The sequence below is a fragment of the Alosa sapidissima genome, chromosome 9 (assembly GCF_018492685.1).
Source record: "Alosa sapidissima isolate fAloSap1 chromosome 9, fAloSap1.pri, whole genome shotgun sequence".
In the NCBI taxonomy this organism is placed as follows: Eukaryota; Metazoa; Chordata; class Actinopteri; order Clupeiformes; family Clupeidae; genus Alosa; species Alosa sapidissima.
Window position 1 is genome coordinate 23,225,107 of NC_055965.1, and position 19,149 is coordinate 23,244,255.

Here is a 19,149-nt window from a genome sequence, read left to right on the forward strand (position 1 = left end):
GATTTTCCGTATGTTGTAGAGTGCGAAACGGCATGACCGGGCGACTGAGGCAACATGATCTGAGAAGTTTAGTTGGTTGTCGAGAACAACTCCTAGATTTCTTGCAGTCCTGGTCGGTGAAACAGACAGGGAGTCAAATTTGATGTTGATGTCGTGGTGTATGGTAGGTTTAGCTGGGATGACCAGCAGTTCAGTCTTTGAGAGGTTCAGCTGGAGGTGGTGTGCCTTCATCCATGTAGCTATGTCTGAAAGGCAATCCGAGATCCATGCTGAAACCAGGGGGTCGTCAGGTGGAAAGGACAGATAGAGCTGTGTGTCGTCTGCATAGCAGTGGTATGAGAAGCCGTGCGAACGGATAATCTGTCCCAAGGAGGTGGTGTAGATAGCAAAGAGGAGGGGGCCCAGCACTGAGCCCTGGGGGACCCCTGTGGTGAGATGGTGAGGTGCAGATAGCTGACCAAGCCATGATACGTTAAACGAGCGTCCTGTGAGGTAGGATTCAAACCAGGAGAGAGCAGCTCCGGAGATTCCCATGTCAGCGAGTATAGAGAGAAGGATACGGTGATTAACCGTGTCAAAGGCAGCCGATATATGATTGAATCATTTTGTTGTGCTGTTCTAGAGTTGATATTCCGTTTTTCTGAGTGTTCAGGGTAGTTCATCATCAACGTCATATGTTTTTTTTCTAGAGTTGATATTCAGTTTTTCTGAGTGTTCAGGGTAGTTCATCATCAACGTCATATGTTTTTTTTCTAGAGTTGATATTCAGTTTTTCTGAGTGTTCAGGGTAGTTCATCATCAACGTCATATGTTTTTTGGATGACAGGTGCTTTGGGTTTTACCACCTTGAATGCATATTTGGATGGAGCTGTTATCATTACAGTTATCATTGTGCTAAAACATAATTTTGCAAACTAGGCTGGTTTTATCAGAATTCACACACGATTCACAACACCCAAACTGCAAAATACCTCATATATCCTGCAAAATGAAGCACTACAACCAAAACTACATATAGCATTATCAAAATCAAACTTTTGCACCACATGGCACACACTTTCATTCATATTACCAGATTTTTGTCCCAACAACTACACACTGTTGGGCATAAAAGCACTTTCATCTTTAGTATGCTTTGACATAATACTAAAATAAAGTCAAAGTCTGCTTTATTGTCAATTTCTTCACATGTCAAGACATACAAAGAGATCGAAATTGCGTTTCCTACTATCCCACGGTGGAGACAAGACATATTTTACCAATTAGGTCCACAGACAAACATAACATTCAAGTAAACAATATAAAAAGTAAAAATAAGAAGGCACATACAATGAAGAAATAAGAGCAGCAAAATTTGGTTGAAATTGTGCAATTGTGCATACAGTAGACAGTCAATATAATAGTGCAAAAGTCAGGCCAATAAATGGCTGAGGTAGTTTTGTTTGACCTAAGTATGCAAGTGGCATAGTGGTGCAAGTTATGTAAGAGCAGCAGAAGTGTGTTCAGAAGTGTTCAGGACAACAACAACAAGTTGCAAAGTGTGCAAGTGTACAAGTGGAGTAGTGCAAGTGGAGTAGTGCAAGGCAGCCATTGTGGGTCCAAAAGTCCAGGATGTTATGTAGCTGAGGGTGGAGGGGGAGAGGGGGGAGAGAGTTCAGCATCCTAACAGCCTGGTGTATGAAGCTGTTGGTGAGTCTGGTGGTGCGGGAGCGCAGGCTTCTGTATCTCTTCCCAGAGGGCAGTAGATCAAACAAATTGTGAGCGGGGTGACTTGCATCACTCACAATTGTGGTCGCCTTGCGGGTGAGGTGGGAGGTGTAAATGTCCTTCAGGGAGGGGAGTGAAGAACCAATAATCCTTCCAGCTGTGTTCACTATGCGCTGCAGGGCTTTCCTGTTGTATTCAGTGCAGCTTCCGCCCCACACAGCGATACAGCTGGAGAGGATGCTCTCAATGGTGCCTCGGTAGAATGTGGTCATGATGACTTCTGCAGGAAGTACAGGCGGCGCTGAGCTTTCTTCGCCAGTGATTCAGTGTTGGTAGTCCAGGAGAGGTCTTCACTGATGTGCACCCCCAGGAATTTGGTGCTGCTCACTCTCTCCACCACAGCACCGTCAATGGTCAGTGGCAGGTGTTGGGTGTGACCTCTCCGGAAGTCAACAACAATCTCCTTGGTCTTGCTGACGTTCAGCAGGAGGTTGTTGTCCCTGCACCACGTAGTCAGAAATAGTTCAAATTGTAGAAAATTCTTCACATGCACAGAAATATTTGCAGATACACACATGCTGTTGAAACATTTAATGTTTTATTTTTCACCAAACAAGTCAGTGCAACATATGCATATATATTGGCCAATTAGTTCATGTAGTGTCATTTGAATGACAGTGTTTTGAAATGTCAAACATTGTGTCTTATGCAGAGAACCATGTTCAGTGCATTTAAAAAGTGCCATTTGGAAATACAAAATGTGTGTAAAGCAGAAATTGTGTTTAGAGTTTTGGAGACTTGAGAAGAGGTTTTGCTCTCTGTGCTTGTCATTTTAGTGTGTTAGCAATAGGAAAAGTGTAAATGTGAGTTTCGGTACAGAAGCAGCAAAACTATTTATCCAAAGGCAGACAATCAGATTATAGTAAAACAATGTGTGAAATGGGGGGTTGAAGGGAAACTGTCAGGAAAAAAAGTTATTTATAGTCTCCAGACATCATCACTTTTAAGTATCCTTCAAAAACACTTCCATTGTGTTGGCTCTTTGTGGTTTGTGTAATGTGTAATTGAATTTGCAGTACATTTTCTAAATGGTGCGCATGTGTTCAATTTGATGAAGATGTGTTTTAAGTTGCTTGTGTTTTGTCTATGTGCAAGTGAGGAGCAAGATATACCATACAGTCTCTTTCACACACACAGACACACACACACCCACACAGATAGGAAGGCTGTGGTTCCATGGCTACTTTCATGTTGTGCATACTGCCACATGGTCTGCTCTGACCTAAAGTGTTTTAAATAACTTAGATTAAGAATATCGAAATTATCAGTATAATACAACAATTTCAATTTTAAAATGCAACTTGACTAGTTATGGTGGTTATGGGTAATGATTGCTTGGTTGGGGCACTGAGAACTGTGAAAGTGTGTGTGGCTATGAGATTGGTCACCATGGTGTACAAGACGGCATTTCATTCTATATTACTGTGCTAACACAACTTGCTTCAAAAATTTGAGTTGCTGTGTCTCAATGTTGCTTGGAAACCATTTTGATAGAGGAAATATATTTATTTGCAGATCTATGAAACGTTATATTTCTCGTTGCTGCATCAACACTCCTTAGCTATTATATAATCAGTGTTAACAGTATCCATTCAGAAAGATGTCATGCAGTCACCAGCTGACTTCAGTTGTTAGCACAAAACAAAAAGAGCAATTCTCTATGGGGGAGAAAGAACAGTCTTAAGCTCACATAAGGGACAAGGAAACTATAGGCAGATGCAGCATACAGTCTCTCTAGCTCTCTTTCCCACATTCACACACACACACACAATCACACACACACAAACACACCATCAACAGATGTACAAACTGCAGTATTCTAATTTACCTCAGCTCTCTCCTCCAGGAAGAAGGAACTGTGTATAATGCCTGGGGAGCTTGATGAGGGACATGCTGTGATTTATCTCATGGTGTCACATTTCACCCCAAAGGCGCTCAGCTGTCATTATCATTTTTCCTGATGGGTTGGCATATTTTATATACATTTGTTTGGTTATACAGTATCTCACAAAAGTGAGTACATCCCTCACAAAAACTTCAACACACAGCCATTAATGTCTAAACCGCTGGAAACAAAAGTGAGTACATCCCTCACAAACAACTTCAACACACAGCCATTAATGTCTAAACCGCTGGAAACAAAAGTGAGTACACCCCAAAGTGAAAATGTCCAAATTGGGCCAAAAGAGCCATTTTTCCTCCCTGGTGTCATGTAACTCTAAAGTGTAAGAAAGGTCTCAGGTGTGAATGGGGAGCAAGTGTGTTGCATTTGGTGTTATCGCTCTCACACTCTCTCATACTGGTCACTGGAAGTTCAATATGGCACCTCATGGCAAAGAACTCTCTGAGGACCTGAAAAAAATAAATGTTGCTTTACATTAAGATGCTATAAAAAGATTGCCAACACCCTGAAACTGAGCTGCAGCACGGTAGCCAAGACCATACAGCGGTTTTAACAGGACAGGTTCTACTCAGAACAGGCCTAAGGCCAAAAAAGATGAGTGCACATGCTCAGCGTCATATCCAGAGTGTCGTGCCTACAGTCGAGCGTGGTGGTGGGAGTGTCATGGTCTGGTGCTGCATGAGCGCTGCCGGCACTGGGGAGCTACAGTTCATTGGGGAAACCATGAATGTTCAGCAAAGCATATTTTACCGTACAGGTGCCCAGCTGTCAAAGGAATTTCCTGATGAAATTCTTTCATTTTCTCACATACAACTTTAACATGTGCACAACAAACACACCCACACTCAGAATGTACACAACGTACACTAACTCAAACAAACACACACACACACACAAACACACATACAAGATGTACACTGTGTACACTTAATCAAACAAACACACACCCCTCTCACTCAGAAACATTTTGGAAACTGTGATTTTATCTTATTAGTTTTTTTTTGTGTTTGCTGTCTTGCGATCAGGGTTGTACAGAGGAGTATTTCTGATTTTTTCCCCCTTACTCACTCATTTTGCCGAAGCTTTTATCCAACACTACTTACATTATGTCAATTATCACAAGGGTCAGTCTCCCCAGAACAGCTTGGGGTCAAGTGTCTTGCTCTGTGGCACAGCAGTGGCAGCCAGGAATTGACCCCACAACTTGCCTGGTTACTGCCACTATGCCACCACCAGCCCCTTTCTAACTGTATGTTCACACTGAGAGCAGTCAGACATTAACTTGAGGTATCCTGTTTTTTTAATTCTATTAGATCAAATGGGTGTCTGGAATAGGGTCAAGCATCTAAAGCAGGGTTCATTTAGACGCCCCCACTGGAACCAGTGTGTACGCACAGGTACTCACATGCATTCAGTATACAGTAGTGTGTACATGAACACATGACCATCCATTCATGTCCATCTAATCCACATTGTATTGTGAACACAAACATGCAGGCACACACACACACTCACATGGGACATACACACACTCACTCACATACACAACCTGAAGCAATATAATGTTATCAGACACACCCTCTGAACGAATGCAGAAGAGCTCTCAACAAATGTGATCTGTCAGTCCTGTACCTCAGACAAACACTCTCACACATATACAGTACGAGGCATCAACCAGTCAGGACATCCACACCTGTGGAACAAACTGATACAGCAGGTAATCACTTTTTTATTCTATAGTAGATATCGGTAATACATTGTCAATCATTTAAAAGGCTGGATGTTCATGTTAAAACATGATCTTAAACATTTCTATATCATTGTTATATGAATGTGGTTACAAGTATATTAAAAACTACAATTTATAAATGCGTCTTTTATTTGCAACACTATTATTTACAGACGTTTATGTTTATCAAACAATATCAGCTTTAACAAATGTAAAAAAGCTACAACAGAAGTTGAGCTTGTTTCAATGTATAACCTTAAAAAACAGCATCATGATGGGTCATCTAAACACATTTCAAAGTGAAAATCTAGTTAATTTAATATATATATATATATATATATATATATATATATATATATATATATATATATATATATATATATATACTTTTTGTATGGTATATCTTATTCACAAATGAATGGAAATACCCCCCACACACATGCACGCACACACTTACACACACACAGACGCACACACATTTACGGTTGGCCTTGGGTGTTGGCATTGGCATTTCTAGAAGAAAATAAATCAGATATTTGTTTACAGTGCATACCATCCAATGCATGCAAGCCTGTTGCGAAGGGGGCTAAATAAGTCCAAAGATAAGATACATTTTGGCAAGGAATATATTGCATTGTCATTTCCAAGAGATCTTCAAACATTCCAGTATCTTCTAAAGTATGTATTTTGTGTGTGTGTGTGTGTGTGCGTGTGTGTCACATCTGACACTTTCTGGCACAATTTTCATTCAGAGCACAACACAGGAGAGGAAATAACCAGCCTTTGAAGAGGTTCCATTCGATGGAAGATGGAACATTTCCAGACCATTCTGTCAGCTGTGGGGCCCATCTCAATCGTGGCCGCAGCTTTAACAGTGCTCACCTGGAGGATTATGATCTTAGACATAGTCACAGCGATAGTCACGGCGAATACTAGACTAGCTGAAGGTATTCTTCCCACTATGGCCAGTACTGTGGTCACAGGATGTGTAAATCTTGTCAAACATTTGGGTCCAGAAAAAGAAAAGAGACTTGCCTCCCTGGTGGTCTCTGAGCATGGTGCCATAGGAGCAGCATTAGGTGGAGCAGTTGGTGGAGCTGTTGGTGGAGCAGTTGGTGGAGCTGTTGGTGGAGCGGTGCACACAGTCTTGGGAGAGGTTCTCCCGGTCTTCAGACAGGCAGTTGGGGTCGCACTGGGTGTAGTTTTGGGTAGGATATTTGGCCAGGCATTCACCAACGAAATCATGAAAATGACCGCAATAACAGACAAAGGGATCGCAGGAGCACTAGGGGGAGCTTTAGCGGGCGGCTTCGGAGCATTGTTTGGCTTCATGGCAGGAGGGATTGTTGGAGGCTTCATGGCAGGAGGGATTGTTGGAGGCTTCATGGGTGCGCTGTTGGGGCATGTGGGAGTTAAATATTTAGGCAATTGGTTGAAGGAGACATTTCTTGGAGGAATGCAATGTTTAATTTCAGTGCTTTCAGCCATAGCCATTGGACTTATCACATCCATAGGACATATCACAACAATATTTGGAGTCATGGGCCTGCTTGCAAGCTTGGTGGCAATCCTGGTTGTGCTCATAGCATCCAACAAACAACACACATCCAAAGGTTTGTCAGTAGATTAAAACATTAATTATACAGTTATACAGGTCATCACTACCAAACTTGTTTACATTATAATAACTTCCATAAACTGTTTTGTATACCCATTCACATTCCATACTGTGATAAGTGTTACCTCTGTGTAATTGCAGCTATTCACACCTCTACCAACGAGGAAGAAGTACAAGGAGAAGATGGCAATCAAGAAGAGAACGAGAAGGGGAGAAACGTCGACGACCAGAAACTTGTTTGGCAATATTTTGCCTTGATGCTTTCAGTTGTGGGGCTTATCACAATAATCTTTACAGGTGTAACGGCAGCCTTAACTCTAGTAAGCTTAGCAGTGATCACAGTGGTGGTTGAACTATTCAGTGGGGGACATGAATCCAAGGGTTCATCCGGAGTCGTAACAGCAGCCAAGGGCATTGTAGGACCTGCTGTCACAGGCTGTGGAAAACTAGACGAACTTTTGAAGCAAGTCGTAAGACAGAAAATAACGCCAGTAGTGTTCTCTAAGCATGGGGGAGATGCTTGCACCATCGGGGGAGGAATCGGTGGAGCAGTTGGTGGAACTATTGGTGGGACAGCACTCACATTCTTGAAGGTAGTGATACATCCAATCTTCGGGCAGGCAGTTGGCGCTGCACTGGGGTTAATTGTTGGTTGGACAATTGGCAAAGCCTTCACCACCGACATCATGACCAGGCGTGGGCAAATGGACAAACGTGCTGCAGGGGCAGTAGGTGGCGCTATAGGGGGTAACATTGGGACGCTTTTTGGCTTCATGACGGGAGGAGTTGTTGGCGGTTTAACTGGAGGCGTGATGGGCATGATGGGGGATAAGTACCTAGGGATCAGGAGTTAATTGGTTTGAAAATATGGTTTAAGTTTATTAGTAAACAGGATGTTTCCTAAACAGACTTATTACACAGATTACATACTATTTCACACTATGCATTTTTCCACCAACAGGGAACCCATTCTTGAACCGGTTCCGTTCAGAATTTTTGAGCCTTGGTACTATCTAGTGAACCAGCCTGCATTTCCACCAGTTTAGAAACCGAACCAAGGGTGTGTCATCAACAATGGGTGTTGCATGCAAAACAAAAGTTAATGAGATGCATGATATGACAGTTGTCCCAAAGAAATGTCAGAAATTAGCACTAGTCTGCAAATGTAAATTAACATCTGCAGACTAATTCTAGTTTACTAGCTTTGTTTACTCATGGCAATAGTTGATAAGGAGGGAAAACACATGGTTTAAGCCTTCTCCCCTGAATGTTGATGTTAAATTGTAATACATTTGATGGTCTTGACCCTATAATTGTTTGTTATAAAATGTACATTCATTATCATAAGTGTCTTTTGTGAGTTATTAACAGAATCTCATTAAAATGTGTGTCGTCTAGTCTTGGCGGCTCTATTGCTGGGGTCAGGAACTTTTTTGGTTATGTTTGGACACCGTTTTGTTATCATTACCACCAGGTGTGATTTTCCACAAATCTTGATCAGTGGTCTAGCATGGTGTAAGGTTGAAGCCATAATATTCAGACTCTCATGTCAAGTCCAGTTTAGTTTTGCCTTTACTATTGTTGCGGTATATGACATTCACATCCAATAATTGTGCATTATAAAATGTAAATTCTTTATCGTAAATGTCTTTTGTTAGTTATTACTAGAGTGGAATTCATTGTCATTAAAATATGTGTTGTCTAGTTTTGGCTTCTCTTTTATTTTGGAACTGTAGAACGAGCATGTTTTGATCTAGCACTGCACTGCACTAGTGGTGTAGATGTGGATTGTGGCTGAGTAACAAGACCTGTCTGTCTTCCTCTTTTGGCAAAAGTAAATAAAGACGAGTGCGGCTCCCAGCGTCATGGTGATTCCTGGTGATTCAGTGACAGCAGCACAGGGATGAAGGCACAATGCCGCAGCTCCTGTCATGCACATCACACACTGTGTGTAGGGCACCAAAGTACAGAGGGGGCATCCAAATGTAGCCAATAAATAGTAGGTTTACTGCAAACTGTGTTTCACTCTTCCTCGAGAACATTTACAATGTCAAAATGCACCAACACAGCAAAGATTATACTTTTTTTGAGTCCTCTCAATCTCCACCTTTTTTACTCTACTAAATTGGGAGTGTATCTTGCACGCGCAGTAGAGAGACTAACAGAGTGGCAGATTCCAGCTGGCTTGTCATTGTGTATCTCATTTTTAATATAACATTTAAAAGGAAATCATGAAGTCAACAAATACAAAGCTACAGGAGCTAAAGATGTGACATGCAAGATTATCCAGGTCCCCCCATTTTTACTGTAAACTCCGATTGGTGAAAGAGCTCCTAAACATAGGCTGCCTTCAATGTGATTTGGAACTGAAACACATTTCATTTAGACAGCTAGGTTCTACCAGGCACATAATTCACTTTTAATTGCAAATATAAATGTGAAGCAACTTTTCATTACATACAGTACGTCCACTTCCAAAGCAATGAGGGCTGCTTATAACAACTTAATATCGTGCATATTATTGTTCAAATAATGCAATCAATATGGCTCAAACAAGGCTTGTAAACAAGAGCTGGCAAAATGGTATTATGAGAACATACTCAGTGCTCTTAAAGTGACTATGCTCCATTTATAAGTCAAACAGAATTGTATTAGAAATTAATGTTTAAAATCAGAGTAATTGTTTGTAAATTATTTTTTTGTTCACTTAACTTCATTTTATTTTATTTTTTGGGGTATTTTTTAACTCGCTTAGGGTACTGAAATGATAATTATGTCTTATTGGTTCAGCTAGCTGTCATTCAAATCAGACCCCCGTGCTAATTTTTAAGGAGCTTTATTCCATTTATATACTATTTGCTAAATGTATTTGCTCGCAAAACAAAACGGTTTGTCTGCCTACTACCATATGGTTATTATTTTAATTGTGATAGCCTTATAATTATTAACATAGGCCTATAGGTACTCGTTGTTTGCTTCTTTTGTTAGTATAAGTATAAGTAAGTAAGTATAAGTATATATATTCTTTTGATCCCGTGAGGGAAATTTGGAAATTCTGCATTTATCCCAATCCGTGAAACACACTCAGCACACAGTGAACACACAGTGAGGTGAAGCACACACTAATCCCGGCGCAGTGAGCTGCCTGCAACAACAGTGGTGCTCGGGGAGCAGTGAGTGGTTAGGTGCCTTGCTCAAGGGCACTTCAGCCGTGCCTACTGGTTGGGTTCGAACCGGCAACCCTACGGTTACAAGTTCGAAGCGATAACCAGTAGGCCACGGCTGCCCCTGTTGATAGACGTTTGATGAATAGCCTAATGTAGTTATTGGAAGTGGAGTTTTCGAAGGTGTTTTCAACTATAATATAAAGGTATATCATACTATGTGCATCTTTGGAGTGGCAAGCGCTTTTTTAATGACGTTGCGTGCCGAGACAAGGAAGCACTCACACGTGGGTGCATACGTAAATTTGCATTCAGTTGGTCTACCACGCCTACTCCTGCTGTTTTAAAGAAATAGCCATGATTGCCCATTCCAAAAAGGACAACTTTACTTCACTTTGTGTGAATGACACTATTTTCCGCGTCTTTTTTATTCCAACCGTTCTTTTCTGGGCAGAAACGAGAATGCGCACACATCCTGAATTACTTACATCTGGCTTGACATAGTCACTCATACTGATCCTGGATTGGCGTTAGTGAAATGAGTTGAGCTAGGATGACCAGACAACGCTATGTCAAACCTCGCTTTATCACTTATCTTGGATGCATTAATTCTGCCTTTGTGAAATACCCCTCAGGTGATTGATATGTGATATTAATAATATGAATGATTATCAATTGATATTTTACAATAATATTATTATATAAGCCAGACCATATGGGGGATGGAGAACATGATGAGGGATATGTTGATGATGCTGTCAAAATGGCGGATGAAGTGGATGGAGGAGTGAATGTGATTTGTGTTATTCTGGCTGTTGTTGTTGTTGTTGTTGATGATGATGATGATGGTGTGGGTGAAGGTTATGTGAATGATGATCAACAACAACACGTTACATATAGTGCTTTACTACACACTTGAAGTAAATCTGTCAATCTTAATCTCACATCAGGAACAAGGAAATTAGGCAAGCACTGCATTACATGACCCCTGTCTCACTCATTCACACCAATAGTTATGAAAACTATGCGCTATTCAAGTTCAGCTTCAGCTCTCTCCTCCAGGAGGAAGGAGTCATATTTTACTGTACAGGTGCCAGCTGTCAAAGGCATTTCCTGATGGAATTCTTTCATTCTCTCACTTATATAAGGTAACTGTGCACAAACACACACACACATAGGGAATGTGCACAGTGTTCACTTAACAAACACATATATACACCCAGATACATTTTGGAATTTGTGCTTTTATCTTGTTTTTTTTCTGTTTGCTGTCTTGCAATTAGGGTAGGTACAGAGGTGCATTTCTGATTTCTTTCTTGCTTACTCATGTATCTGATGATTTTATTCAATGGAACTTACATATGTTTGCATATGTTTTATCCAACGTTTAATGTTTATGTGTTCATATGTTTTATCCAACGCATCTTACAAGGGTCGGTCTCCCCAGAATAACTCAGGGTCAAGTGTCTTCCTTTGTGGCACAGCAGTGGCACCCAGAAATTGACAACAATTTTTTTCTGATTGCTGCCACTATGCCACCACCAACCCCATTCTAACTGTATGTTTACACTGAGAGCAGTCAGACATTAACTTGAGGAAACCATTTTTTATGAGAACCAGTGTCTCTTAGTGCCAGTGGGTGTCTGGAATGCCCGCTAGGGTCAAGCATCTAAAGCAGGGTAGCCAGAGCTCATTTAGACGCCCCCACTGGTCCCAGTGTGTACGCACAGTTACTCACATGTATTCAGTATACAGTACGGTTAGAGTGTACAGTACATGAACACACACTCACATTAACACATGACCGTCCATACATGTCCTTCTAATCCACATTGTATTGTAGACACAAACACACACACACACTCACACACATACACAACCTGAAGCAAAATGATTTCATCAGACACACCCTCGGAATGAATGCAGAAGAGCTCTCAACAAATGTGATCAGTCAGTCTTATACCTCACACACACAAACACAGGCTTACACATACACAGTATGGGGCACCAACTTGTCAGGATGTTCACACCTGTGAAACAAACAGGTACAGCAACGAATCACTTTTATTCTCTGTAATTTATTCTCTTAATATACTGACAACCATTTGAAAAGCTGTTAAGAACAATTCTAAAGCAATTGTTTACAAAACATTGTTATATGTATGTGGTTAAAACTACATTCTAAAATACTAAGAAAGAAGAAGTTGTATGCATGTCATGATGTCATAAGTGTACTTGCATTCATATATTCATATTTCTTAACAAAACCACTTAGACAGTGTATTGTGGCTTCAGCATTTACAAAAATAAAATAAAAAATGATTGCGGCCAATTTTTCATTTCCGATTGTGCAGAAGGTTTTTTTTTGTTTGTTTTTACCCAGAGACCATTTTACTGAACTTGTCTATATGATACACTAAGTGCCAGTGCTGTCCCCAACATCTTCACCTTCACTACATAGTAAAATGGTACCTTATCACAACCTGTTGTCTGACCTGTGCAGAACTACAGGGGATTAGTCCTCTGGGATGCCTGGAGCCTAACGTTGCCTCGCTACATTCCAAACTTTGCATTATTTACCCCCGCAGCTGTGTTTGAACTTGAAACATTTCATACATTTACTTTTTATGTCTTTCAATACTTCTCTTAACAACTAAACAGAAATGGCTTTGGGTGTTGGCATTTCTGAAAATAAATAAATAAATCAGGTATTTTTTACAGTTCATACCAACCAATACATGCAAGCCTGTGTGTGTGTGTGTGTGTGTGTGTGTGTGCGTGTGTGTGTCTGTGTGTGTGTGTGTGTGTGTGTGTGCGTGACATATCTGACACTTTCCATGCACGTTTCCATTCAGAGCACAACACAGGAGAGGAGAAGGGGAAGATGGTAAAAGCAGAGAACCACCAGAGGTTCCTTGGAGGGATGAGGCAGCGCTTCCAGACCATGCTTGCAGCTGTGGGGCTCATCTCAATCATGGCTGAAGGTTTGCTCAGCTGGCAGTGTGTGTGTGTGTGTGTGAGTGTGTTTGACACATCTGACACTTTCCATTTCCATTCAACACAGGAGAGGAGAAGGGGAAGATGGTAAAAGCAGAGAACCACCAGAGGTTCCTTGGAGGGATGAGGCAGCGCTTCCAGACCATGCTTGCAGCTGTGGGGCTCATCTCAATCATGACCGCAGGATTAACGGTGCTCACCTTGAGACTTGTGATCATAGTCATGGCTCAAGCGATAGTCAGGGCAATCGTCCGACAAGGTATTGTTCAAACCATGGCCAGTACTGTGGTCACAGGATGTGTAAATCTTGTCAAACATTTGGGTCCAGAAAAAGAAAAGAGACTTGCCTCCCTGGTGGTCTCTGAGCATGGTGCCATAGGAGCAGCATTAGGTGGAGCAGTTGGTGGAGCTGTTGGTGGAGCAGTTGGTGGAGCTGTTGGTGGAGCGGTGCACGCAGTCTTGGGAGAGGTTCTCCCGGTCTTCAGACAGGCAGTTGGGGTCGCACTGGGTGTAGTTTTCGGTAGGACATTTGGTGAGGCATTCACCAACGAAATCCTGAAAAGGAACGCAATAACAGACAAAGGGATCGCAGGAGCACTAGGGGGAGCTTTAGCGGGCGGCTTCGGAGCATTGCTTGGCTTCATGGCAGGAGGGATTGTTGGAGGCTTCATGGGTGCGCTGTTGGGGGCCGTGGGAGTTAAATATTTCGGCAATTGGTTGAAGAAGGCATTTCTTGGAGGACAACAATGTTCCATGTCAGTGCTTTCAGCCACAGCCATAGGACTTATCACATCCATAGGACATTTCACAACAATATTTGGAGTAATAGGCCTGCTTGGAAGCTTGGTGGCAATCCTGGCTGTGCTCATAGCATCCAACAAACAACACACATCCAAAGGTTTGTCAGTAAATACAGTTCTGGACAACTGATCAAAAACTACTAACAAACTTGTTTACATTATAATAACTTCCATAAACTGTTTTGAATAACAATTACATTGCATACTCTGGTAAGTGTTACCCCTGTGTAATTGCAGCTACACACAACTCTACCAACAAGAAAGAAGTAAAAGACGACCAGCACACCTCTACCAATAAGAAGGACGTAAAAGAAGAACACGATGATCAGGAAGAGAACCAGAAGTGGATGAAAGTAGACGTCCAGAAACTTGTTAGGCAATATTTTGAATCGATACTTTCAGCTGTGGGGCTGATCACAATAATATTTGCAGGGGAAATGCCGGCCTTCACACTCGGAAGCTTAGCAGTGATCGCAGCGGTGCTTGAACTACTCAGTGGGGTACACAGATCCAAGGGTTCGTCTGAAGTCGTAAGAACAGCCAAGGGCATAGTGGAAGCTGTTGTCTCAGGTTATGGAAAACTGGATGAACTTTTGAAAAGAGTCCTAGGACAGAAAATAGCACCATTAGTGTCTAAGCATGGGCGAGATGCTTGCACCATGGGAGGAGCAATAGGTGGAGCAGTTGGCGGAACTATTGGTGGGGTAGCGCACACATTTTTGGGAGTGATACATCCAATCTTCGGGCAGGCTGGTGGTGGTGCACTGGGGGCAATTGTTGGTTGGACAATCGGCAAAGCGTTCACCGGCGACACCCTGCACTGCAAAAACTGCTTATCTAAGAAAACCTAACCAAGTGTTATTAGTCTTCAGAATAAACTGAATTACTTAGTACTTTTTCCTAAAATAATTTACTTAATTGAAGATGAGCCAGAAGAAGCCAATGCATTGAGCAAATTTGTCTTGATAAGACTCCTTAAAATAAGACAGTCTTCTTCAATTAAATGATATTTCGAGAAAACACTATGTAAGTCTCTTCATACTAAAAACAATAGCAAATATATTTTATTATCTTAATATCAGATTAATAACATTTGGTTCAATTTTATTTTTGCAGTGTGGAAAGCCACATGGCAGCGGATAGACAATGGGGTTTATTTTGGCTTCATAATGGAATGAGTTGTTGGAGGTTTAGCTGGAGGTGTGATTGGCATGATGGAAGATAAGTACTTAGGGATCAGGAGTTAATTGGTTTGAAAGAACACATTAAGGATGTTTCCTGTTCTGGAGTTATTACAGATCACAGACTATTTCACAGTGTAGCAGAAGCAGTGGGTTGAGGGTAACTGATGTTGTTAAAGGTGCTCTAAGCAGTGTGACGTGGTTTCTAAAACATTTCTAAAACATTTTAGAACCATGAAACATAACAAACTGTTCCAGCCAATCACCGACGAGGTCCACGTTTAGGAAAGTTTCAGTTGCACCGGAGGGGGGGGGGGGTCTTTTGGAGCATCTTTTTGAACATCAGCAAAAGTGATGTTACTCAAAACATTGCTTAGAGTACCTCTAAGTTTTGATCCATTTGATCGTCTTGAACCTTATTATCATTACTACCCCCCTAAAGCAAAATTTCCAGAAAAACTTGAGTGAGGGATCTAGAATTGTCTGATGTCATCATATTCTGGAGCAGATATGACTCTCAAACTATTGTGTCAAACACAAACTTGTGTTTGACACTGAGGATAGCCTATCTGAGACGGTGGTCTGGTTTAAATGAGTTACGTTGTGAAATTGAGAATGGCACAGACTAAATCTTTTAGTCTATTTCTTTGTATTGTGAAATTGAAATGAGATATGGACTATTACAATCAATAATATGTTGAAATTAATTAAAAGTAATCAATTTCTATGAAAAATCTATGTCTGTTGTGTGCGTGTGTCAAGGTAAAGCCTAGGCCTACCGTGCGCATATACTGTACTGCGCAAAAGTGCCACTTGCGCCTAGGCTATTTCATATATCGCCTTGTTAGGCTATGCGCGGGGTGTGCCAACTTTTTATGAGATAGAGAGACCCCCTTAAAGACAAAAAGATAATTCGAGCCCTGGGTATAAAAATAGCGTTTTGTAGCGGTGAAATGACATGCCCGGGTCACTTCCAGGCTAAAGAGTTTTGACTGAAAACGGTACAATCGAACTTTCTCAAAACACATCCGAATTACATGATTTTGATGTCAACTCAACGTGTGTACTCCCAATCATCCGTAAATTGATCTAAAGTGCATTTTACTCCGGATAATTCCTTTAATAAAATCCCTAAGGACATTCTTAACAAGGGCTTGAAAGAGGCCTCTATGAACTCACAGACCAAGTTAGCATGCGCGGATCTACGGGGTGGCAAAGGGTGGCAACTGCCACCCCTGGGACACAGTCTTGCCACCCCTGTTGCCACCCCATTTATAAATCAGATAATATTTTTTTAAGTATATTTTATGTTCATACATGTTGGACTGTGAGAAGGTGTGAAACCCGCACCAAACTCCTCTCAAACAGAAATCGCCGATTTAGAATCCCCCGCCCCCTCACAATGGTTTCACCCATCACCATCAGCGCAGTGACCCCCGCGAAATTTCACCATTGCCAGCAGATTGCACAGTGCATGCAACTATGTGTCAACTGTCTGTAGGCCTACAACGAAGTGGTAAGTTTGACCACCAAGTCGAAAAAATCCATAATCAGACCCATAGTCAGTCCATCAGTTAACCCGGCAACAACCTCACTGTTAGTCTACGTCATTTACATCCGCAAGACTTTGTCTCATCGAATTTTTTGATGATGGTCAGGTCAGATAATATAAGGGCATGCTCATGCGTAGCTTAACGTTTAACGTTTAAAGTCTATTTGTGTGTGTCGCTAGTTTATAACATTTGATTGTAGCCTAAATACTGCTGTCAATGTCAACCCATACACGTGATAATTCAACACGGGATCTCAAAATTGTCATGCATCCACTTTCCCAGCATCTATGACTATCCAAATTTGGTCGACATGTCAAATCAAACTAGAATATCTAATCGGTGTCAAGCTGGTGGCGGTTGCGTTTTTTTTACCCTTTCTTTTCATATATGGTGTAAATCAATCTACACAAGTAAAAGTAGCCTACAGTTACATGACTGAAATTTTACTCAATCACAATAAGTAAAAGTAGCTTACTATTTTCAAACAAACCCTACTCAGAGTAGGCTACTAGACTAGACGTTTGAAAGCAAATCACATATGAAGCGTTGTGCATGAGATGTAATTGCTTAGATTCCAGTTAAATCTTCCAGTTTCATTGGGTGATAGATTTCAATCATTTGCTGGTAGATGAACCAACAAGCTGAGGCCAGCACAGGAGTTTGTGTCCTCAAGAAATGAACATGTTGCTTGTTCACTTGTGTTTGAGGTCGTTTCTTAATAGGATATTTATAAAGGTACTTTAATACAGTATACATGTACTTCCTTATTCACCACTTTGTGAGTGAGTGAGTAGCCTAAATTGTGAATGGCAAGACGTAACATTTGGCACTAAAGATCAGGGACTGAGGGGTACTGAATTCCATTTAGGTTCGTTCTGAGCAAAAACATTATTTGATATCATAATATTATAATACCTATATAATATTAGGTCTTAAAAATAATAGCTTAACTTAAAGGCACAGAACATGTCCTTGCTTTAAGCCTTGCAATAGCCTAACCTATGTATGGTGCTACCAACTGCATGACATGCCTATAAATATTTGCCTAGTGTCTCTGGTATCTTATTTCACAAATTGTTTCAGTAATTTAGACTACATACTTGGAAAAGGCAGTTAGATAGTGTTGGATATTAATATTCTTTTTTTATCTACCGATGGCTTTTTTTGTATGACTAAATTTGTCCATATTCCCTCAAAACTCACTAGAAGACATCATTTGAGGGGTCATGTTTTAAAAATACCCCCAAATCATCAGAATCTTGTTTCAGTCCATATAACCTAAATCTATTTATGGCTTATTTTATAAATGTATCCATATTCCCTCAAAACGAACTAGAAGAAATCATTTGAGGGGTCATTTTTTAAAAGAATTCTCTGGGGGAACATACCTCCAAACCCCCCTAGAACCCCCCCCCCCTTGCTTTTTGACACTGTATAATTTAAGTACAGACTACACAGAGAAAGAAATTCACATATTAAGACCCACATCATCCAAAACGCCAGCTACATCTCCGATTTGCCTCCCACCTCACGTAATGTAATGTAGAGAACAAAACATATTCAATGAAATCCGTAGAATAAAAGTTTTGAATAATGTCCATGGCCCCCCTCCTGGAACCTCATGCCACCCCTTCGCCACCCCAGGAAAAAATCTCTAGATCCGCCCCTGCAAGTTAGGGTAAATTATCATTACAGTTGAGTATGCTCTGACTGCCTTACCATCTAGGCTGGCTCTGAGATGGTAGAAATACGGCTGGTGGCTGTGTGAGGGATGCTAGTATGTGTGTAGCACATGGAAAGAGCAGTGTGACGTGGTGCCATCACTACAGTTGAGTATATGCACTCTGACTGTCATACCAAGCACACTGCCAAACATGAAGCCCCTGTGCAGCTGCTTGTGTGGGTGGAAATAGAAGTGTGATGTGGCCGGCAAAACTGGAACTGCTTCATGGGTGTGCCATTATCTGAAAAATTATTGATGTTCTAAACAGTGCATCACAATACAAAATTCAACCAAGTAGTGGTATAAATACTAATGAATTCTGTTCATTAGTAAGTCAAGTGTAAGCATTTCTCTGTTTGTGTGTGGGGGTGGGGGAAGAACCGTTTTAAGCTTATATAAGGAACAAAAAAACTAGGCAGATGTTTGCTCTCTCCCTCTCTCTCACACACACACACACACACATTTGCATACACACACAAACATACACCAAACATACACCCACATCAACAGATACAAAAATGCAATATTCTAATTCAACCTCAGCTCTCTCCTCCAGGAAGAAGGAACTGTGTAATGCCTGGGGCGCTTGATGAGGGACATGCCAACAGGTGATCAGCTGTCTTAAGGAATTTTTCTGATGGTTAGCAAAGTATTTTGGCAAATTCTTTGATTCTAAAACGATATACCTTCTACAGACACACACACACACACACA

At 41.2% G+C, this 19,149-nt stretch overlaps 2 protein-coding genes across 2 annotated transcripts; both read left to right on the plus strand.

Annotated features, from left to right (window-relative positions):
* The first annotated feature begins 6,207 nt into the window (after positions 1-6,207).
* On the plus strand, positions 6,208-8,161 carry LOC121718469. The gene is made up of 2 exons (XM_042103481.1): positions 6,208-7,012; positions 7,159-8,161. The coding sequence occupies exons 1-2, from the start codon at positions 6,208-6,210 to the stop codon at positions 7,869-7,871; spliced, it is 1,518 nt and encodes a 505-aa protein (XP_041959415.1). The 3' UTR covers positions 7,872-8,161.
* Positions 8,162-13,262: 5,101 nt separating this feature from the next.
* On the plus strand, positions 13,263-15,024 carry LOC121718470. The gene is made up of 2 exons (XM_042103482.1): positions 13,263-14,076; positions 14,216-15,024. Exons 1-2 carry the CDS (start codon positions 13,263-13,265, stop codon positions 14,827-14,829), a joined length of 1,428 nt encoding a protein of 475 aa, XP_041959416.1. The 3' UTR covers positions 14,830-15,024.
* The last annotated feature ends 4,125 nt before the right edge of the window (positions 15,025-19,149 follow it).

What these genes read in the sequence shown, in the direction of transcription:
- LOC121718470 (XM_042103482.1), top strand. Translation starts at nt 13,263, where the DNA reads ATGGTAAAAGCAGAGAACCACCAGAGGTTCCTTGGAGGGATGAGGCAG. An exon ending in CAAACAACACACATCCAAAG is followed by an intron (nt 14,077 to 14,215) that starts GTTTGTCAGTAA and finishes GTGTAATTGCAG; the next exon opens with CTACACACAACTCTACCAAC.
- LOC121718469 (XM_042103481.1), top strand. Translation starts at nt 6,208, where the DNA reads ATGGAACATTTCCAGACCATTCTGTCAGCTGTGGGGCCCATCTCAATC. An exon ending in CAAACAACACACATCCAAAG is followed by an intron (nt 7,013 to 7,158) that starts GTTTGTCAGTAG and finishes GTGTAATTGCAG; the next exon opens with CTATTCACACCTCTACCAAC.